The following is a 23,779-nucleotide window of genomic DNA, read 5'->3' as shown; positions in this document are numbered from 1 at the left end:
CAGTAAAGGTTCCTGTCAACGTGTATCTACCGGTGCTTCTTTGGGAGTCAGTGGTTTGCTGCATGCCGGAGGTAACAAAATTAAGACTGGTATGGGAAACACCTCTGCTTAGCTTGATTTCTGTGCTGCCAATTGTCTCCCTGACCCATGGAGGTGAAAGGAAGGTGTGCTGTGTCTTGTGTTCACACAAGGAAACTGAAGCTTGTGTTCCCAAAAGTTTGTCTGCTTTTTTTCCCCCATTGTGCTAATGACTGGTCAAATCAAAGATTTCACCTCTAACAAAAAGCTTCACATTGCTCATGTTTTTAAATCACAGAACTGCAGCGATATCACCACCAATGTTGGCAGAGTATGAATAAACCAAATTCAGGTTTTTCCTTATCAGATGTTAGGTGGACATAACAGAAAATATTGAAAAATATTGAAATTAATTGAATGAAGGAACTGGACAGTGTGTTTCTTTTCATAAGTCTGATGTTTAAACAGAGAAAGCTTAGTTGGAAATCCTGGCTTAGCTGTGATTGCATAAGGTTTTGATTGCTTAGATGTGGTAGCTACTAACACTTATTAAACTATTGAAAAAATGCAGCAATATTGTGTGTGAGTATGGGGTTTTGTGTGTGAGAGATTTTGCAAGTTTATTTGTATCCTTCCTACCTACAGTGACACACTGAGACTGATATGACATATTGAAATTCCTGAAGTGTAGCAGAAAGATAACCTACATTTGTTTTCCATGTCAATCAGTATGAACAAAGCAAATAGACTATATGAACAAGAAAACCCACTTTTTTTCCTGGTCACTTAAGAGCGGGACAGTGAGTTAGAGCCTAATCTGGAAATGGTACAGTATAACCACCAATTTTATTTATTTTCCTGGTATCAATACACCCATCCCACCCCACCACCCCCATATATTGGGGTGTAGAACAGTGACTGATGGTTCAGGGAGATGGATGAAGCAAGTTGATAATCTGCCGAAATATTGTTTGTTTTCCCTTACAGATGGCTATTAAAAAAAGTAGTTCCATTATAGTCCTTAATGCGATTACTCATGTGGATATTGTTTACATGAATAAAGACTACTTATGTGCCTACTTTGAAAGACTAGGTCACCATAGTATTTCATATAGGACATCTTCCTGATTATACCCAAGATGACAAAAAGGCCAAATTTTGTATAATATTCAATGTGATTTGGCTTGAAACTCATGGCTAAGAGCAATTTCCATTCCTCTGCTTATGGCTGATCTGTTGTTCCTTGTTTCAACTAAAGCTTTGTTTGTGTGAAGAGCTTTAAAAACCACACAGACGCAGGCAAACAAAGCTTTGCACACTTTGCGTCGTCTCTCCGACCTCAGAGGAATTACCTGGAATGGAATAAAATAAGATACATTATTCCATATAAGAGTGCAGAGCTGCAGTGCTTGTAAGCCAATATAGGAGCTGGTTTCTATAGAAGGAGGTGATCCCGTATCCGTGGCTGCCTGCTCCTGCTGCTTCTCTACTGCTGAAACTGCTTTTCACTAGTCTCTGCGCCCAGTTGTAGGAGCTAAAATGGTAGAGAACTTGACCAAAAAAAAGGGGAAATTTTTCTGCCGGTCTAAATCCCTGGCTTATGATTGTCCCCATCAAATGACAGTGTTCATGCAAGCGAGGGATGAAGGAGTGCGAAAAAAGGGACAAGGGATCTTCTTCTTCTTCCAGTAGCCGTGAGTCATTAGATGGGTTTAGCTGTGTCACCCAGTTGTGCCAGTATCTTTGCAGAGAACATATAGCAGAGTCTTTTTGATGTTTTTTTTTTTTTTTTTCCACTTTTTGTATGTGACTACTGCAATGATGGGGAACCTGAGGATAGAAACAGCTGGGGACTCTATTTCCTCTATGGTGACATGATTTCTTCCTCTTTGTTAATGGCCAGTCTATGTCTTAATGTGCAACTTTCAGGAAAGAAAAGGTTCAAATGGTCGAGCAGATAGGTGTCAGGTTTGAAAATGAATGTTTAAGTGGTGAGGCTAGGAAATGGTGATCGTAACCAACAATGGAATTCAGAAGACTTTCCATGATTTAACGCTGGGTTTGTGTATAACACTGCGTCTGTGCTAAATATCATATATTCATATTTGTGAGTTGCAAAATAATAATCTTGAACAGTAACTTGCCTTCTCGCCTGGAACAAACTTCCCACAGAAGTAGGGAGTAAGGGCCATGGCTTAGTACCAGATGCACTTTGCAAATATGACTGAAATTTCATTCACCTGAAGGAAAGAAATTTAAAGTTGCCACGAAGGAACAAGAAAAAGTAGAATTTATATATATTTAAAGGTCTTTGCTGTGTATGTTTGAACATACTCTTTAAGTGCATTCAGTTTTACGTAAAATGAGGAATAATAATTACTTAGCTTTACTTTTTCCCCAGGAAAATGAACACTTAAGTTTTTGGTGTACCATTATCATACTGATTTATGAGATAGCTATTGATGATTTCCGTACATGAAAAATGCTGTAAAAGTGACAGGTTAGTTACAGGATATACCGTTAATGGGTGAGATATGGTTATGTCTGCTTTCCAAGTTATGCTCTCAGTGTTACACCTCCTGGAACATAATATATACTTATATTATGTTATGCATAATCATCAGGAAAACTTCACAGTCTGTATACATAGATATCTCCGAGTCTCTTTCTTCAGTCATTCTTCCCATTGATTTCAGGAAGGATTACTTGCATTAGCAGAGGATGCAGGACTGAGTGTTTGCAGTGGTTTTGAATAATGAATTTCTGTAGGATTCCAGAAATGACATTCAGTTCCTCAAACATTTTCTGCAAAGCAAGCAGCGTACTTTGAAGTCTGCGCTAGGAGAAAAAGAAACAAAACCAAAATGTGAATCTCCTAAAGTACTATCCTCCTTTCGTGGAATGGTTCAGTGGCTTAATGAGGTTAATTTGTATTAGGTTGTGGAAAATCCTTTATCTACTGTATAGAGGCTTTCATTTCACATGAATGTGACAGATACTGTACTTACTGCACTGGAACTTAATTATTTGATAGCATAAGGAGCTGAAATCCCTACATTTCCTCTCAAGGAATATTCATTGCATACTCCAGATGGTAAATAGAAACTAGAGGACGGTTGGCCTAGATTTTCAATGTTTGAATATCTTTGTATACTTTTCTAGGTTGTTTTGGTTTCATACCTGGAAAATTTCAGGGCAGCTTTATTAAAGATTCCCCAAATACTCACAATAGTATGTGATTATTTTTTGTTCTCTTCCATTTTTCACATGTATTTTCACCATTTGAAATGCTGTTCTGTATTGTACACGAATGTAAGTGACCGTTTCATTTAATTACACTCTTTTTCCATAAAAGTCTTAATAGGCTTGATTTCCTCTCCCTAATTACTGCAAAACATGTCTTTCAAAAGTTTTGCTTCAGTATGAACATTTCCCTCACAGAATTTTACAACAGCTCTTTTGACTGGCTTCCATTTCAGATGGCTATTGGTGCACATTGTACTTTATATCTCTTAGGCATATTGTGGCATTTCTGTAAACTTGGTAGAGCTGTGTAAAGTTATTTAGTAAGAGAACAAGAAAACAAAATTTCAGGATCAGTGATACACATCAGAATACAAATAAGGACTGAAAACTAATATAGTGAAAAATTAAGTGGGATGAAGTTCACATCTTTTATTAAGTGGGATGAAGTTCACATCTTACTAAATTTACTTTCTTTTGTAGATTCAGTGATTTTTTATGTACCTTTCATGAAATACAAATAAGTGAATTTGTGTTATCATGTGTGGGTATAAGATGTGTAATTGCCTATCAAAAATTAATGTGAACTTAACAAAAGCAGCATGTGTTTGTTCTACTATATGTTATACATTCAAAATATATCCTAGAAATTATTTTTACCATATTCACAAATAAAAATACTTATAACCATTTTATTGAGAAAAATGAATGTATTTATTTAAATAAAATATATACCAGTGAACTTGTTTAGAAAATAATTAGAAGTAATTTTTATGGCAGAGTGTGCTGGTAGCTGTAAAAATATTTGCTTATCATCAAAGGTATCACAATATTGGAGATTGCAAAGTTCACACAGATAGCATAAATTGCTTTCCTAGTCCTCTATTTAATTAAAAGTCATAAATATTAAAAGAAAAAGAATTTTTATGTAGAAAAGATTTTTTCTCTTAATTTTCTGATTTATATGTGACATTTTATTGTATCACAATATGATGGATCATGGGTTAATTGTTCACATTGTGTTATATCATTTCAGCTGCAGTACAGCATGATGTGATAGAGTATAATCTAACCTGACATAGTACGATGCAGTGAGTGACAACAAAGATCACAGACTGTTCAGTGGACTGTGTTCTGCTGAAAAAAGCATAATTGCCTGCATGAAATGTTTAGTACTTTATGTTTTGTTGATGAAGACCCAGAGTCTAATTGCTGCCTGTGGCTTTTGCCTCTAGGCACATTCTTGGGGTCCATAGCCCACATCAAGCTTGTTTTCCTTCCTCCGGCCTTTTGGGAGCTGACACTGTGCAATAACATCTGAGTGAATCCAGAGATCAATGCTGGGCTCCTGAAAGCCTCTTAGTAGGGCCTTCTCCTTGTGGAACCTCTCGTTTATAGTTTGCCATTAGGGATATAAAAAGTAGCTGAAGCATTCGGTGCCTAAGCTTTGCATAAAGCATACAGAAAGTTAAACAGCAGCAAAAATAGAGGACTTAGGGGTACTGTTATAACACATACTGCTTTGCATAATGAGTATTCCTCCCTGTACAAGGTTATAGGTCCATACCAGCTAAAAGTTCAGATTTCTTTCTGTCTTCCTTTCTGTTGAACTATCCCACAGAAATAACTGGTCTTGGATTAGTAACCACTAAAATGACTTTTTATGACTTCAGTTAAAATGACATTTTCTGAATGCCAGATTCTTTGGTAACTGGCTGCTGAACCGGAAAGGTTAGCTTGGTAGCTCCCCTCTTACCAAACTGGTCCTCTCATAGGACTCCAGTAGCATGATTCTGGTGATCAGTTAGAGCTGCATGGGTGTGGGTGATGGGTACTGGATAATGAAGATTGTCCTGTTGCTTCCCGTGTTTGAAAAATTTGGTTGCCCATGTTCCTAGACTTACTTTGCAGTGCCAAGCAGAACGATTTAAAATGTGATTCCTTATAGATGTTATTTCTGGGTTTTGTCCATCTGTAGGAACGTGTTGGAATATCATATCAAAAACTGCATCTGCCCTGGACATAAAGTCTGGAGACATAGATTCTGAAAACATATGCATTTTAATATTGATAAACTTCCATTTCAAAGTTTCTCCCTTAGGGAAAAAAAAATAAAATCTTAGTAGAGATACACAGCTGTTTATGGGAGCCCAGAAATTAAGATAGTTTCTAGGTTAGTTTTATAATGTTTTTGCGTCTCACTTCACTGGAACATTCCCATATGCAGTCTTCTCCAATTGTTCTTCTTCAGCCAGTGTTTTCTGCCTGAGATAGTTACACTACATTTGGGAAAGAACTCAACTTTACATTCTAGTGTTAGTACCATTGTAATTCTAGTTTCAGGCATGACGGATTGCCTTACAGAGCCAGGTTTTATGTATTTCTAATTAAAAGAAACAACCCCAAACAGTATGATGTTATCTCGCAGTGTTATCAAATTGCTCATCTTCTTATTTTCACAGCTCACCATGTTAAAACTGGGACCTGTGAAGTGGTGGCACTCCACAGATGTTGCAATAAGAACAAGATAGAAGAAAGATCACAGACGGTGAAGTGCTCCTGCTTCCCTGGGCAGGTAGCAGGTACCACCCGGGCAGCTCCTTCTTGTGTTGATGGTGCGACTACTCTATTGTTTCCTTTTGTTGCGTGTTCCTGGGGGGTTTTGCTGACTTAATGTCATCAGTGAGAACCACTCCATTACAGTTAACTATTTAAAATAAGAGTGGGAAGGATTCTGCACTTTGAATGGCATGCCCAAGGTGAAGGGGAGGAAGATGGGAAAAATGAATTATTTGCTATTACTCTGTGGAAATGCTAAGCAAAATTATTGGATGCCAGTGAAAGAGACCTCTTGAGAAGCTTAATTTGATCTAACTAAAAGAGTGCCCTCAGAGTTGTATGAAATTCACTTAATTAAAAGTGATTATGCAAAATCTACATGAGCATATCATTTTCATGTGCTGCAGTCTTACATTTTGTTTATATATTTATTTTTATTGTACAGGAACAAACAAACGAACAGAATGCAATTCTGGCCGGTTTTTAGTCTTTTTATACCAACACTATTTTTCCTATTCCTAGTGCAATATTAATGTTTTACTTAACAAATCTGACATAGGCTCATATGTTTTATTTGGGAAAATGCTAGCTGATTTTTCACATCTCTTTCTCTGGAAGAGGAGCGGATGGATTCACCCATTACACGATCTCTTTACTGTTGATATGTTGGTGGCTGTCAGAGAAGCTGTAAATATGTCATCATTGGGGAATAAATATAATCAGGCTATGCTAGACTATATAGTTGATCAGGCAAAATACACTATCATCTCAAAAGAAGATATTCTACTTAAAACTTTGAAATCTGGCTGAGCAAGAAAAAATAAAGGTTGGAAAGAGATGCTGTGAAATCAGTTCCTGAACTGCAGTAAACTATAAAAAAACCCAAAACAACATAGTAAAGAGATTGACTTTGAAGCACATAGCATCTTGTGCAAATTGAGACCTAATACAATACAGCAGAGAGGAAACAGTATAGGGGGTTCCTGGAGTGTGTAGAAGATAACATCCTGACACAGCTGGTGAGTGAGTCAGCTAGGGAAGGCGCCCTGCTAGGCCTGTTGTTCATGAGCAGAGAAAGACTTGTGGATGATGTGATGGTTGGAGGCTGTCTTGGGCATAGCGATCACGAAATAATAGACTTTTCGATTCTTGGAGAATTAAGGAGTGGGGTCAGCAGAACTGCTACTTTGGGTTCTGAAGGGCAGACTTTGGCCTGTTTAGGAGACTGGCTGACAGAGTTTCTTGGGAGGCAGTCCTGAAGGGCAAAGGAGTCTAGGAAGGCTGGATATTCTTCAAGAAGGAAATCATGAAGGCACAGGAGCAGGCCATCCCCATGTGCCGAAGGACAAGCAGATGGGGAAGAAGACCAGTCTGGCTGAACAGAGAGCTTTGGCTGGAACTCTGGAAAAAGAGGAAAGTTTATGATCTGTAAAAGAAGGGGCAGGCAGCTCAGCAGGACTACAAGGAGGTTGTGAGGTTAGGGAGGGAGAAAATTAGAAGAGCCAAAGCCCAACTAGAAATTAAAAGTAAAAGACAATAAAAAATATTTCTATAAATGCATTAACAACAAAGGGAGGTCTAAGGAGAATCTCCATCCTTTATTGGATGTGGGGGGGAAACATAGTTACAAAGGATAAGGAAAAGGCTGAGGTACTTAATGCCTTCTTTGCCTCAGTCTTTAATAATAAGACCAGTTGTTCTCCAGGTACCTACCCCCCTGAGCTGGAAGACAGGAATGGGGAGTGGAATGAAGCCCCCATAATCCAATGGGAAATGGTTAGCCACCTGCTACACCACTTAGACATACACAAGTCTATGGGCCCAGATGGGATCTACTCAAGGGTACTGAGGGAGCTGATGGAAGTGCTCAACAAGCCACTTTCAATCATTTATCAACAGTACTGGCTAACCTGGGAGGTACCAGTTGACTGGAAGTTAGCACATATGGTGCCCATCCACAAGAAGGGCTGGAAAGAGAACGTGGGGAACTACAGGCCTGTCAGTCTAACCTCGGTGCCTGGGAAGGTTACAGAGCAGGTCATCTTGAGTGCCATTATGCAGCACGTACAGGACAACCAGGTGATCAGGCCCAGTCAGCATGGGTTTATGAAAGGCAGGTCCTGCTTGACTAACCTGATCTCCTCTTATGACGAGGTGACCTGCTTAGTGCATGAGGGAAACGCTGTGGATGTTGTCTACCTAGACTTTAGTAAAGCCTTTGACACTGTTTCCCACAGCATTCTCCTGGAGAAACTGTCTGCTCATGGCTTGGACTGGCATACTCTTCACTGGGTAAAAAACTGGCTGGATGGCCAGGCCCAAAGAGTTGTGGTGAATGGGGTTAAATCCAGTTGATGGTCAGTCACATGTGGTATTCCCCAGGGCTCAGAATTGGGACCAGTTCTGTTTAATATCTTTATCAGTGGTCTGGACGAGGAGATCAAGAGCACCCTCAGTAAGTTTGCAGACGACACCAAGTTGGGTGGGAGTGTCGACCTGCTTGAGGGTAGGAAGGCTCTACAGAGGGATCTGGACAGGCTGGATCGATGGGCTGAGGCCAATGGCATGAGGTTCAACAAGGCCAAGGGCCAGGTCCTGCACTTGGGTCACAACAACCCCATGTAATGTTATAGGCTTGGGGAAGAACAGCTGGAAAGCTGCCTGGTGCAGAATGACCTGGGGGTGTTGGTTGACAGCTGGCTGAACATGAGCCATCAGTGTGCCCAGGTGGCCAACAAGTCCAATAGCATCTTGGCTTGTATCAAATAGCGTGGCCAGCAGGACTAGGAAAGTGGTTGTCCCTCTCTACTTGACACTGGTAAGGGGCTACCTTTGGTACTGTGTTCAGTTTTGGGCTCCTCACTACGAGAAAGACATTGAGGTGCTGGAGCACATCCAGAGAAGATCAATGAAGCTTGTGAGGTGTCCAGAACACAAGTCTTATGAGGAGCAGCTGAGGGACCTGGGAGGCTGAGGGGAGACCTAATCACTCTTTACAACTACCTGAAAGGAGGTTGTAGTGAGGTGGGTGTCAGTCTCTTTTCCCAAGTAACAAGCGATAGGATGAGAGAAAATGGCCTCAGGTTGCGCCAGGGGAGGTTTAGGATGGATATTAGGAAAAATTTTGTCGCCAAAAGGGTTGAAAAGCATTGGAACAGGTTTCCCAGGGAAGTGGTTGAGTCACTATCCCTGTAGGTGTTTAAAAGACATGTAGATGTGGTGCTTAGGGACATGGTTTAGTGGTGGACTTGGCTTGGCAGTGTTAGGTTAATCGTTGGACTTGATGATCTTAAAGGTTTTTTCCAACCTAAACAGTTCTAAGATTCTATGATTCTAATTTCTTGTGAAGATTTTGAGCTGGCTGAAAACCACAGACTAGCTGTCTGTCAATAGATTTCTAAGATTTTCCTAGAAAATAAATGTTGCAACTTAATGACATTAAAGTGTCCATTTCAACAACATGCAATGTGTTTGTCTTCCTCTCTTGTAGCTTCAATAGTGGAGCAGAAATGGTGGTGCCACATGCATCCATGTCTTGAAGGGGAGGAATGTAAAGTTCTTCCAGATCGTAAGGGATGGAGCTGTTCCTCTGGGAATAAAGTAAAAACAACTAGGGTAGGTATAGTACCAACCTTACATGTTACCAACAGGTAAAAAAAAAAAGTGCGCAGGAAATTGGGTGCACATAGAAGACATCAGCTGAGAAGATTACAGAAGTGTGGGAAGAGAGTCATACTGCAATTGGACTTCCTGGTCCCACACACTTTTTTTCAGCACATTTTACAATTGCTTGAACATGGTAAGCAGTGTGGCAGATCTTCTCAGGTAAGCAGTGGAGAGAGTAGAGTTGACCCCTTTTTCAGCTACCATTAATGATCAAAGTACGATAATCTGATTTGTATTTCTGTTTGAAATCAGTTGCACAAAGTCTATACACCCTGCTAAGCTCTTCATTCACCGGATAGCAAACAAGTGCATTTTTATCAGTAACATGGAATTGCCATGTTTCTACATAGAAACTGCTGAGTATGGTAAGCATTTGATGTGTCGTGACAATATGATCTTCTGGTTCTTTCTGTCTTGTATGACTGGTATTTGCTAAAAAATTTTGACAGAGTTTCAGTGAGTTTCCTTTTCTCCATTTGACACGTTTTATATTATTGGTTCAAAATTATATTAACAGAAATATATCTAACATTCATCATATATAATGCCTGAAAACAAAGTAAATCTGCTGTCATCTCAGCTTTTTAGTGGCTAACAGAAACAGAAGACTAACACATTCTTCAGATAAGCATTAAGCGCTCAAACTTCCTAAAACTACAGTGTTGTATCTCTATAAGGTCAACACAGTTCTTCATCAACATAAACCAGATCAAAATGCATTCTGAAGACACACATGCACGTGTGTAAGCATAAACGCCTTCACCCCTACGCCCCACCACACATAGTGATGACTGGTTTTGCTTGTAGGTATTTAGTAATTGTTTGCAATGTCAGGCCATAATTTGGGAGTGTGCTGTTTACTCTATGCAGGTGTTTGAGTGTCTGTGTCATTTGATTGAAATCTTCCTTGCGTAGGCACTAAATTTCTGGTACAACTTGGCGGTAGTGAAAGGTACTATGCATCAAGTGCATCATATTCCTTCTGTTCCACAGAGAGCTCTGCATGTCTCAGTTTCTGTATGTATAAGTCTTTAAAACATTTGGACATTTTTTGAAGGAAGGCTACTTCCTAAATGTTTCATATACAATTCCACTCCTGAGTCCTCTTTCAAACCTGTTTCTTCTAAAGCTAACCGTGCTTGAATGCTGCCCACACTTAACTTTGTACATGCTAATACACATGTAAAATGTGTTTGCATGTACCTGGTTCCAAAAGGAACTGGATAGAATTTAATAACAGTAACAGAAATAGAAAAACTGTGTGTGTGTTTTGAAATTTGTTCTCGCTACTACTACATGGCACTATTAGTGTTAAAGAACACATCATTTTATATTTCATGTGAGCGTTTAACAAACAGTAAGTAAAAATGTGGCTCAGGATTACGTTTCTATAGGAAAAAAGAGGTCACAAAAGAGGGAGATACCAATTAGAATTGCTTAACATTTTGTCAGAAGATAGGTTTTTCTACATTGGTCGAGGTTATGAAGTTCTGTCCACTGTTAGGAGCCTACAGAAGCTGAAGGCTCTTGTCCTCAAGGGCTTATGACTCTGTTGCAGACTCATGGGTCTGGCTTTTTGCAGGAGTTGGATTTTTTGTGCCCCCCATGGGTGGAGGCAATCATCAGGACTCATTTTATATCTCTTCAGAAGGGAAGCTATGAAAAAGCCAGTCCAGTTCTCTATTTGCCATCATACACACTGATTCAGTACGATGGCTGCCATAACCCGCTTGCAGACCTACCACCACTAAAAGGAAAATATGAATCCCTTTAAATCCTCCACTTTTTGTTCTACCTTCCAGTTTGTCCAGATACTGTATGTTTGCCACCTTCTTCCTTCACTTCCCACACTGCTGCAAAACTGTTTTGAGATAACAGCAAACTTGAATTCGAATTTCTGACAGAGAGTCAGTCTCAGTTAGTAAAACCAGGTGGCAGGTGAATGAAGGTCTCTCTCTTTCCAGATGCAGGAGGCTGAGATTTTAACAGACGTCATTCTGATGCCCAGAAAAATATACATTGCTATTGGAAATGTGAGTGATTCATTGTGTTAAGAGAGTAGCTTATTATCAAAAAGCAAGTATTTTTCCCTAATATGTAGTGACTACAATATTTTTGTAGCTCCTCATTCTGCTCCTCAAAGTCTATATAAAAAAAGGAAAAATTCTAAAGTACTCTGTAGTTTCAAAACCCCCTTTTTTGAGAAAAATGAAAAGAACTGCACAGAGCCAGTATTAAGTCATGAATAATAAATTTCTGATTGTCAAATGAAATAACCCATATGTGATTATCATGTATAATGCAAAAGCATAAAGAAACAAACCCTAACTGAACAGCTTGGGTGATTTAAGAGTATTGCAGAAAAGCCTAGTGAAGGCTTTCCCGAAAGGCCTAAGAAAGTCTGTATTCACTTCCAAACATTTTCTGTTAGTTTGCCTCCTTCATGCGCAGAGAAGGTAACCCAGTTAACCAGTGCAGGACTATCTTCGCTTCTACGGGATACCAAGTTCAAAAGCAGCACCTACCTTTCCACATCTCGAGCTGTTAATAGTTAAGCACTATGTTAGTGATGAAACCAGTGGAGGAAGGAGGTACTTTGCTTGTGCACCACTGTTAGAATATTTAATCACACTGTTGTAAAAAATGATGATACCAACTTCTTAATACTTATAGTATCAGTCACTAAGCAAAAAGGCCAAGTAAACAGTGGGAGAGAACGAACTGATTTTTAAAAATGTGGTTACTTGACATTTTGCATTTTGTTCAGATATGGAGATCTAATAAGGTAATACACGAATAATGAATTAGAAATTGCATGAATGTGATGGTACTCAGAATTCAAATGTTAAGAAAAGTCAGGTGGAAATTGTTTATCTTCAGAATGTAAAAACAGGTATTGTGGAAAGTTTAAACTTTTTCTGAGTTTGTCTGTATATTAGTGGGAGAGGACTGACATTAGGAGTTAACTGTGGAAAAGGAATGAATACGGGGTGGGGGAGTGTGTATGAAAGGACTGAATAATAAGTTAATTTGTGCTGGTTTAGAATTGACTAGTTTGGGTCTATATAGCCTGCAGGAGGGGAAGGGGAGGAAAAACAATGACGCTTTAGCTAAACCAACAATTTTTTTTTACTTCAGATAAAGAAATGCATGTTTGTGTTCCTAAGCTTTATACCACAACAAAAGAGGATGTTCAGGAACACATTAGGAGAATTATGAAATGTTTATGTGCACAGATTTACCAGGCACATTGCGGCATTCCCCTCCACACCGAGAAACTGTTGTGAGAGGAAGCAATTGAATTTTTTGCTATATGGCTAGCCTCAATGTTTTGATAAATATACACAAAAATTTTGTCACGTTGCCCTCCTCAGATGATGACAAAAGTATTTAAAAAAGGAAAAAAACCCACAACCCTTTGAAATATTTTTTCTTCTTACAGACTTTTTCTAAAATAATTTTTTTCATTCAAAAGCTCTCTTGGTTCTGTTTCCTTTCCTTTGCAAAATGAGGAAAATGTCTTTTTAAAACAGAGGAATTTTCCCATCAGTTGAAAACTATAAAATTTAGCAGTATTATGTACAAAATTGACAATGACATTAAAAAAATGCTATGAGTTTGTATTAAACAAAGACGCCCTTTACAAAGACTGGAAAACAACAAGAGCTGAGGAGAAACAATTTCACATTTCTCTCAGTTATGGGGTGTATTCCACAGCAGAGGTCTCTGGATGGGGGTTTTCCAAGGGTAGATCCAGATGCCAGGCTTTATTTCTATCTTTAAGAACAGTACATTGCCCATTATTTTTATAACGGAGGCTGACTTTAAGTAAGAGCACTGGAAGCTGCATGTAACCTGTATGAAAGTGTATACTGCAATGCAAACTGGCATCCTGGTTCCCCAGGCATCTACCCTGGGACTAGCTTGGAGTATGTCATGGCTCCTGGGCAGCTCTTAAACCCATGTATGTCCCTCCTGCAGAAACAAGACCACAGGAACACAGGTAAAGTGGTGCATCCTGGGTCCCATCTTGAGATCCTGGAGCTACGACATGAGTGAAGAACTGTGCACTTGCGCTCAGGAGTGGGGAAATGCCCCTGGCTGGTGTTTCATGAAGACATAGAGAAATAAGCATTGATATTTTTGATGTGAAATAGCATAGCATAGCATGGCATAGCATGGCATAGCATAGCATAGCATAGCATAGAGTAGAATAGAATAGAATAGAATAGAATAGAATAGAATAGAATAGAATAGAACTAGACTATTTCAGTTGGAAGGGACCTACAATGATTGTCTAGTCCAACTGCCTGACCAATTCAGGGCTGACCAAGTTAAAGCATTTTAATGAGGGCATTGCCCAAATGCCTCTTAAACACTGATAGGCTTGGGGCATCGACCACCTCTCTAGGAAGCCTGTTGCAGTGTTTGACCAACTTCTCAGTAAAGAAATGCTTCCTAATGTCCAGTCAAAACTCCCCTCCCACAACTTTGAACCATTGTGCACTAACGAAATAGTACCTTGTCCTAAAGCTTTTAGTTTGATTTGGTAGAACTGCTTGTGGAATGAGGCACAGTTTAACACTGAGTTCTGGTTAAAATATGTGGAGTGGAATTTACTGGACTTTTCTTGGTTGGGACTGTCTCGAGTGAGATGACTAGCCCAAGCTCTAGCCTGTCTTTTTAGTATTGGAGACAATTGTTCAATTCCAGAGGACAATTCATTCTATCTAAAGATAGGTCAGATGAATTATCTTCTGGAGGTGCTTATGTGTCCCTAATAACTGTAAAGTAAAGCTATGATGACCAGCTTAGCGTCTAAAATTTAGATACTTAATGTTGAATAGGAAGATGCCGGCGCTGAGACTTTACTCGCTTTGATGTGGTCTTCAGTAGGAAGATGATAAAAAAAGCCCCTTCATTCTTTGTCAGTTTGGGAAGCTTTAGACTTTGACCACTATCAAATACAATATAATATAAAAGAAGTTTCAAAGATGTTTATGTTCTGAAGATACTCAGCTATGAACTAAATCGGTGAATCATACGATGATGAGCAACATGTCCAGTACCTATTACTCAGCAAAAGTTGGCAACCAGTGCATGCGCTTCTAGAATTGACTTGTTGGTGTAATACCACTAATAATACTAATACTACTAATAGAAATTAACCAAAAAGATCAGATGTAATGCATAGCAGGCACTGATTATTAACCTCTGAAAATCTCTAGAAGGTGAAAGTGAACAATGTTTTCCTATAAACAAGTGAAGGTAGTATTTTCAGACAGGTCATAAAGGGCCATCTTTTGGAAACGAGCATCCAACTTCTGGAGTAGCTGAGCACCCATGCTTTTATGAGTAGCAGAAGGAACTGCAATTGTCATTCTGAAAACTGGCTATTGTTTTTAATATGTGGGGAAAAGCACACTGCAGAATGGAAAGAAATCAATATCTAATATATTACTATGTAACTATATGCCAAACCAATATTAGAAATAGAGTACGGTAAAAAAATAATATAAAAATTACAAGGACAGAGAGAAATAAAAGAGAAATATTACAGGGCCAAAAATAAATCCATATTGAGTATATTTATCTACATTCCAAATCCAAGTCTGCTTTCCAAATCAATAACAGAGATAGACGACTAGTGTGAAAAGAACAGAAATATTGCCAGCATGGAGAGAAATCCATACCGAGAGTGTTTATCTACATTCCAAAACAATATTGGAGAGAGCCTGAAGTCAGATATTTGTAATATTCCATTTAATCTAATTTTACATTATGGCATCCAGAGTTTAAAAGAAACTAAAAACTGAATAACATTCTTGGAAGAGGAGGCGGCGTTCCATCCAAACACACCAACTGGCTGCACATGAAGCCAAATGGTGTTCAATATGTGCATTCCAATACTCTGAATCAATGTAGTTCTGTTGTTATCTGTAAATACTGCTTACATTTTTACCCTATCACCTCTTTCTCACGTGCAGATGCTGGATTGTTTCTAAATTAATTACAGCTACTGAAAGCAGAGGCAGTAATTTTATTTATGTTTCAATTTATAAAATCTGCTGTTCATAACCCTTTCGGCACAAGGAATGGACCTCAGTCAGGCATGTTTACATAGTAATGCTTTGCAGTGGGCTACTGAGATTCCCAGTATCGGGAGGCAGCAGTAGTGGCGACTCAACTACTACCAGTGCTGTCATAACCACTGCTCGAGTAAGACAACGTAATACAAAAGACCTAAAACGTGTCCCTCAATATGAGAAGAAAATGGCATTTTTCTGGTAACTGAGCCTGACATCAGCGTTAGCAATGCAGCTATGTTAGTAGTTGATCTGTGCTTCTCCGCATGAGCAACAGATGCATAGGCTGTTTAAGCAGCAGCGGAGGGGAAAAAAATGGAACAAGTATTACTGGTTTTTCTGCCAATGTTGAAAAGAAATATTGCCATTGTGGTAGCCTCTTCCCTTACACCTTTATTCCTCTTCCTCCTCCAGGCTTTTCAAAAACAGCTGTAGTAATGACATGTAATTAGAAAAAGCAGAAATTCACCATATAAACATCGCGTATAGGTTATTCTGGGATGTTTCCAATAGGCGAGACATAGGGTACTTAGTCAGTGCTAATAAGGCAATGTATTTCTCACATGACCTTTTTTTAGTGTAAAACTGCTACTGACTTCCATCACTTGGTACCATTTGCCTTTTGCTTTGACCACTGTGAAATGAGAAATACTTATGGGATAAATCAATGGTCAGCCATATCTCAGTAGTAAATAACGACAGGAAGTGCTCTTCGTAGTCTTATTTAAGGGGCTGTATGAATAAATTAAGAAAAAACCTCAATGTAAGACTGCTCTATCCCCCTGCCTTACTTCAGAGCCTCTGTCTATAGACTCCTCACCTTATACCTTAATTTCAGATGATGATTTACAGGAATAATACACATGTATACATTGACTAGCAATACCTTGTGGTTCATAAAAAGGTTGCGATTACAATATAAGTAAGTGCACAGACTGTAGCAAAATATTACCCATGGAAAAGAGTGATTGCACTTGTGACAGCCTCTTTGTTGCTATGGTATCTCTTTCCATGCCTTTGGCTAATCTGTCACTAGGAGGAATTTGCAGCTGTCTCAGCATGTTTCTCATTGCTAACGCAGAGACCCACTGTATCTAATCTGTCATTAAAATAGCAATAAGCGGTATGCACACATTTTCCTAAAAATAAATACAAGTTTCAGGGGGCAAATGAGCTGGTAATGGAAATAGGGTGATATTTTCTGGGGTCAAGCTAGCTTTTTGTATTAGTCAGTAATTACTGTTTTGATCTAGTATCACAGTTCTTTTATACTGAAGCTCTGTATTTTTTGTAGGACACCTAAACACTAATCTTTTGGGACACTTGGACATTTTGATGAAAATAGTTAACGTTCCAGCCAACACGTTACAAGGAATCATCAGTATTCAGGGCTATGCAATTCACTAATTTTCTTAAAAATAGCTTCTGTATACCAAATTTACTTCTTTAACGTGAAGTTGGCATCCCTAGTTCTACTCTATGAAAAGATTCCTGTTGCAAGTCTACATTTGACATGAGTTGAGGCCTACAGCATGATGATTTCCATTTGTAGGTCACAGAAATCCAGTCAAGTCATAGTCCTTTCCTGGCAAATGTACTTAAAAATACCCATAAAACACAAGTTATGGTGAAAAGGATTAAAGGAAAAAGTGTTGTGGTGTGAAATGTTATAAGCAAAGTCATGGACTGAAAGGTCAGTAAAACTTGTTGGACAAGTGGAGATAATCCAAACATTCAACTCCCAAGAGATTTTCAGTCTCAAATTTTCTTTAGTTCTGTTCTGACTCTGAGTCCTATGGATTAAGAACTGAAAGGAACATTGAAAGAGAGAATGGGTGAAAGGCGATATTCATAGGTACGGCTCTTTTGGAAAGAGGGAGCCTGTTAATGCATGATTTGAAAGAAAAAAAATTCTAAAAACAGAATAATATTTTTATTTTTTATTAGCAGCTTTTGCACAGAAGGATTGCAATTTTTCTTTATTTTTTTTCAATTCATTGCTACATATCCTTGTGAATACACTGAGTCTTGTCTCTAGCTATTCAGAAGGGTTACTCAAATTTTTTTGTGAGTAGACACACAGTACAAATCATGAGAAATGAAATCTTTTGCAATCCCTTCATTACACTTGCAGATTGTTAGTAATATATGCTGTGGTTTATACATTTTTATAAGGGAATAGTTTTTCCTAAGGTAAGACTGCAGCTGGCATCCATTGTAAAGCATCATTTTAACTCCTGCAGAACCTGAAAATCGGCAGAATTACTCTGAAATCAAAGGAAAATACTTCTGCAATTTTTAAAAAAATGGATTTCAATTGTATGTCATTAATTAACTAATCAGTGGTTTTTGCAAGCACTACTTTCTTCCACGTGGGAATCCTCCACTCCATCAGTCCAGCCAAGAGGTTTTCTGCCTTTGTCCCAAAAGATTCAACTTGTGATTTATTTTTCTTTCTTTTCCTTTTTCCCCCAATTTGTCCTTTGCTGGCATGTTTGAGATACTGACCTCATGTCTGAAGAATAATATTCTGCCTCTGTGATGGAAAATAAGAATGAGTTCTGATGGCTGTATGTAAATTACTGGGTTTCTCCTCTTCTCCATGAAGTGGAAAAGTCCTGACACTGAAATAAAAGATGTTTCCACTCTCATTTGCAGCTCCATTCTGCCAGTCTCTTTGCCCTTTCACAGCTGTGCAAGAAGAGCTCTTTGAATATCTAGCAGTCCTTTTTAGAGTCCCTGCAAAATCCTTGTCAGCTTCTACCACCTCACAAGTTACCATATAGGAAGATGATACTTAAATGCCAGTATTGTGTGAGTCGTGCTGGCATGCTCTAAAACCAGTTCTTCTGCCTTGTCTCACTCTTCTTTGCAGTCTGTAAGGGCTTCTTTGGATCATTTCTGCAAGTCAGAAATGATACGTTTCAGGTCAGAGGGACTGGAGTGTTCTGAAACCTCACATTACCTACTACCGAAATAGCTGCAGGCAGAAATCTTGCCTCTTTCCGTGGGTAGTTGGCACAGGCTTCATAAATTGTGCAGCACTGCTTAGTTGCAGAACTGATATGACAGAGGGGAAAAGTGGCCCCCAACTGTCCAAAAGGTATTACTTTCAATTCTCCAAAATCCCATAGTTTTCTTGAGGTATTTCCTTACTAATTTGGACTGTTTATAGAAAACCCCAGAAGTACTGCCCTGTTGCAGGTCTGCTTTTCTGCCTTCTAATAGACAAGGAAATGGACAATAATATCAAGTGGAGAAAGGCAGTCGTACAGAGAGTTATGTTATGCACAGTCACCGTTGGAATGAACAACTCTCAAACCAGTTGAAATCAGATTATCCAGATATTATTCTCTTGCAGACCAAAGTGAACACGGTTGTAAATCTTACTTATTTCCATGAGAGAATAATGAAGAGAGTCCTGTCCTGCCAAAGAACTGTTCAAAAGGAAGAAAAAATGTATTTCAGGCAAGAATAAGTAGAAGATTGATGTCTAGGACTAAATTAAAAAAAGAAGATGACCAACATAAGATGAATTTCCAGAAGAATTCAAAATTGTTCATTTTTTTCATATCTTGTAGTTTACTCCTCCTTCTACCTTGGTGAACACCAGGTTCATCTTAGGAAAGACACTACTGCTGCGTGTGGAGAAAAGACTCCAAAGGATTTCATGTGTTCTACAAAATGGACTTTGAGCTTTCTTCTACTGCATTATTAGCATACACAGATGATTCCTTCTCAGATCTTACTGTTGTGGCTAACATTCCTCCTCTTCCCCATCTGCAGTGAGAAATTTCGTAGAGCTCTGAACTGGAGATACTGGGTGAAGCTACAAAATATCCAGTTCACTGCGACTTATTTGGATGATGTAACCCATAGAATTATATTGGCAAGATGTCTAAAACCAGAAGTGAACACAAGTGTGTCCAGTTTATGACAATGGACACGATTTCAAGGAAACAATGGATTGCATCGAGCCAACATGTATCTACAAACTCAGTAGTTATAGAATATTTGAGAATTTTAATGGAGCAGCATATTTTAAGAGGTCCAAACCAGCTTTGCCTCTTCAGGTTCAAGAATGCCAGAAGATATCTTACTGATGCCAGCCAGAAGAACGACAGCTCGTTCCTTCATCTTGAATTCAAGCTTTGTGGCTCAGGAACATGTCCCTGCCAAAAGAAGACCAAAGGACTTTACCTCTGCTTGTGCTGTTACCAATTCAGACAAATGGACTGAAAAATCAGAGTAGTTCTTCTAGAATTCTGTGATCCTTCTGTCCTACCTCCGTGTCATCTTTTCTGAGTGACCTTGGAAAATGAGAGCAGAGCAAATTTGTCATCTTCAAGGCATCATTCTAATTCCAGCTATTAATAATTATTGTTCAATATTTTCAAAGCACAAAAAAGGAACAGGAGACTTCCTTGTAGAGTGCAACTTGGCAAATTTGAAGCTGATTTCTTGCAAAACCAATTTCTTTTTGGAGGGTCATTCAAGAAATTACCAGAGTCCGTTTTCTCTCTCATGACCTTAAAGCACATCATTGGTACTTACATTGCTGAAATTTGAAGACAGCAGCCTCTTCAGAGCCTTTTGATCTTTCCTTCGTTACTTGAGATTTTAGAATACCAGTCTCTAACTGTGATCAGCTACTCATCACTTACCTTATCTTGGGTCACATACTAGTCAGAAGATAATGAGAAGATGCAGGTATAGAAGACGACTGACCATGTTCTTTAAGAAAGGCTAAATTGAATACCAAAGCAGGTTCATAGCTAAATTTCTAGAATTCATTTTTTACTTCAGGGTACCTCTTTTCTGTGTACTGTGAAGTTCACAAACAGTATCAAGATGATCCCCAGTACAGAGGAGTTATAGGAAGTTGTGACTTTCACCTGGAAAGCTCCATAATGCTCAAGCTAGAAGACATTTCTAATCAGTTTGGGAATGATGCTAGTAACGTGCATCAGTTTATCATGAGTTCAGGGCAAATGCCAAGAAAAGGCATCAAAGCCATCATTTTATGGAATTAATACCAGTGTGTTATGCTATCTTCTTTGAAGAATGCCACAGGAAATTGTGACCAATTACGTGTAAAAAGCACAAGAGAATGACAGTGAAATTTTGTCATCTTCACGCAACTTCAAGCATGGATAGTGGATATGCTGTCTGTTTTGTGTTTAATTTATTTACTTATTAAACTCACACTACTAGTTGCTCTTTTCACTTCTTTGATGACCATGATGACTACAACTATTAGTTGGGAATCAGCAACTGTAATCTTGACTACTTCTTCGTGAACCAGACTTTATGTATTTTTCCCCGGGCAATGAGAAATCCTTCTAATTGTTCATCTATGACAGCTTTTTGGTGAAAAACCTTAAGTCTTCCTTTTCCTTGGTTCTATTAAAACTCGAGACAGCGCAATTAGGATTTTTCTGAAACCCTCCAAATCAGCCACCTTTCTTCTGTTTTTTTATCCATATTAGTGTGATGGTGTGATGGGTATTCATACTGGAGAAAGTTAAAATTAGATTCCCTGAAATAATTTTAGATTCTCTGAATGGGTACCCACTACTCTGTCAGCACCCACTACTTCGGCTAAAATTTATCCAAGCGTGGGAAAGTCTTTTCTTCATGTGGAGATTCTAAATGGATGGAAAGAGAGAGGAAAATGATCGAAGGGTTTCAAGTTGATGACTGATTCATTGCTTTTAAACATTTTTTTTCCTGCCTGGATATTTCTCTGCTGTTTTCTAACTTGTTTTTTAGTTGTCTTATATTCCCTCAGCTGTGGCAGTATTCCTGGAACCAAATGTGAGTGCACTACCTCAAAATGCCAGCAGTGGAAGCTGGTAAGCAAGTGGGGAAAAATCACCAGAGGAATCTCTGAAGCATGGGACAAAGGCAGAAAACACATCAGTACTGCACTAACAGAACAGCAGGTACCCTCATAGAGAAGATAAAATTACAGGTAAGGCAATAATTTACATTTCTATTTTGATCTCATCCAAATGGCTTGTTACTCTCCATTCAAAATCCCAGAAAAAAATAACATACCCTGAACATCTGAAGAAGAAAAAGGTATCAAATGCGATGAATTTAGACTACCTGACTTTTCAGTGGGGATAATTCGAAGTTCAATCTTACCCAATTTCTGGAAAAATATATTAAAAGATGAAAATCCACGATAGCTATCAGGCAATTTAAAAGCTCAACCTAGTTTTAAAACAAGGCTGGGTTGGTTTTTTTGTTGGTTTTGTTTTTTCATTTTTAGAATATTAAACACAGGAAACCGCTTGTTACAGGTTTTCCTTTCCAGTCAAGAACAACAGTAGGCTTTTCTTTAGGTAGGTGAGGTCAGATAAAGCCAAAGACAGAAGGACTCTGTTCCCATCTGTCCTTCTCCATTTACGTTCTCACAGTTGGAAGGGTAGCATGATTCATCATTATGCTTCAGTTTCCTCATCTGTAAAAAGGAAGGAGGTTGTTTTTGTCTCCCGCTTGAGATGATTAGATGGAATAAGTGGTGTAAAAGAGAAGAAAATTACATTTATTTAATTAATTGTCTTGCAGTCTTTCATGCCGCCATGCTGCAGTCCCACTATGGAGTTGTGATCACCACAAAAACCACAAGAGGATATATCCTTGTCTGAATTGCTACAGTTATTATCTGTTACAGAAAGTAAAATAAGGTTTATGTTTAAGTCTTCTTTTAATAGAAAACTGTTGTCTGTAATTGAAAGAGTTTGTGAATTTAAAATAATTCTATGATAAACTTAATTTCTCTGCTGAGTTACAGAAACATAGAGAAAGTTTAAGTATGTGCATTGCAGTGGCATTACCTTTTGGAAGAGAATAATAATGAAGTACATTTGAAAGACTAGTGAATTAGATTTAGCCTTGCCATAACTCATATGTCTTCATCAGATCCCAGTGAGTTGTATCAATTAAGTTTATTTTGTAAACTATCAAGTTCAAGGAAATATGAATACAGAGCCATATTAATTTGTTTCATAGTATTTAACTGTGTAGAGATTTTATTAAAGTAACAAGTTATCAAAGTTATGAGTTTAATCTTGTAATGTATGTTTCTAATGATCTGCAGCATGCTATTTAAGTTAAAAAGCTTGAAAAAAAAAAGAATAATAATAATATTTTTGTAAGCATTATTTAAAGAAATTTAGGTGATCTTTTGAGGTGCTGTGCAGCCCTTTTTGGAAGCAATCATTATCAGCAGGTCCAAAAACTACCGCAAATATCTAGATAAGGAACTAGCTGTCTGAAATGAATATTGTTGTCTGAAATGTGTCATCTGTTATTTTATCGTGTTTCTTGTAAGCTGCTAACCATAGAAAAGACTGTAAGTGGAGTTCTCCTCAGAATGCTCACATTTTTCAAACTTTAAACTTGCCTTTTTTGTTGTTTTTTTTGGTTTTTCCTTTTTTTTTTTTTTTACTTTAAAAATATATGGGAAGAAAACACTCAAGTCTTTCATCTGGAAGGAATCGTATTCTGACTTCATGGTTCTTTTCTGTACCACAGGTCTATCCATGGACTTACTTTCAAATAACTTTTCAATTACTGTTTTATCATAGTTAAAGATTGCTGATATTATTGCAAAAATGAGTGTTATCTATCAATTTCTATTGCTTTTTGGTGACAAATCAATGAGTTTGAATTTGAGTATGTTTAAACCTTTTCCTTTGGGGTTACTGTTTTATCTTGGGAGTGGTTTTGACACCATGCTCTTTTGCTAAGAGAAGTTGCTTTGATTCTGAAATATGTTTTTTCCTGTCATTTTGTACTTTTCCTTGTAAGTTAAAGACAATTCCATCTATCCCGGTTTTGTTTTCTGTAACTAATTCCATAACAGTGTAGTACTTGACATGTGTTTGTTTCTTAGGCAAACGTGTAAAACTCCTCAAGTCCGAATGGAGAAGTAGAGAAAGGAGGTTTCTGCTGTGCCTGATGACAATTTTTGATTTTTCCACACACACAAAATATTCTGGCTCCACGTTGGAGCACTAGTTGTGATGAATCCTAGTCTTGGTCGGATTCTAAGGAAGGGCCAGAACGTTCGTTGAGGAATAAAGAGTCAAACCACTCCAGAAAATGTGTTCCAGACCTGGTTTATTACTCACAGAGCAGCAGGTGTGTACAAATACAGGTTTACACAGTATTAACAGGAATTGTTGTACCTTACT

The 23,779-nt window shown here is 38.3% G+C and overlaps 1 protein-coding gene across 1 annotated transcript in view; it reads left to right on the top strand.

The window, feature by feature from the left end:
- Positions 1–23,518, top strand: part of TAFA2 (TAFA chemokine like family member 2) — a gene marked incomplete at its 3' end in the record, with an annotated part of 80,357 nt that extends 56,839 nt beyond the window's left edge. The window contains exons 3-7 of the mRNA XM_082498632.1: positions 5,724–5,876; positions 9,311–9,439; positions 20,379–20,528; positions 21,364–21,427; positions 23,479–23,518. Of these exons, the coding sequence (XP_082354758.1) occupies positions 5,724–5,876; positions 9,311–9,439; positions 20,379–20,528; positions 21,364–21,427; positions 23,479–23,518 (536 nt within the window). The remainder of the gene's footprint in view (positions 1–5,723; positions 5,877–9,310; positions 9,440–20,378; positions 20,529–21,363; positions 21,428–23,478) is intronic.
- Between the last annotated feature and the right edge of the window lie 261 nt (positions 23,519–23,779).

The sequence above is a fragment of the Vanellus vanellus genome (assembly GCF_965231255.1).
Source record: "Vanellus vanellus genome assembly, chromosome: 1".
Classification (NCBI taxonomy): Eukaryota; Metazoa; Chordata; class Aves; order Charadriiformes; family Charadriidae; genus Vanellus; species Vanellus vanellus.
The sequence above is the reverse complement of the archived record's forward strand: the minus strand, read 5'-3'. Positions and strand labels throughout refer to the sequence as shown.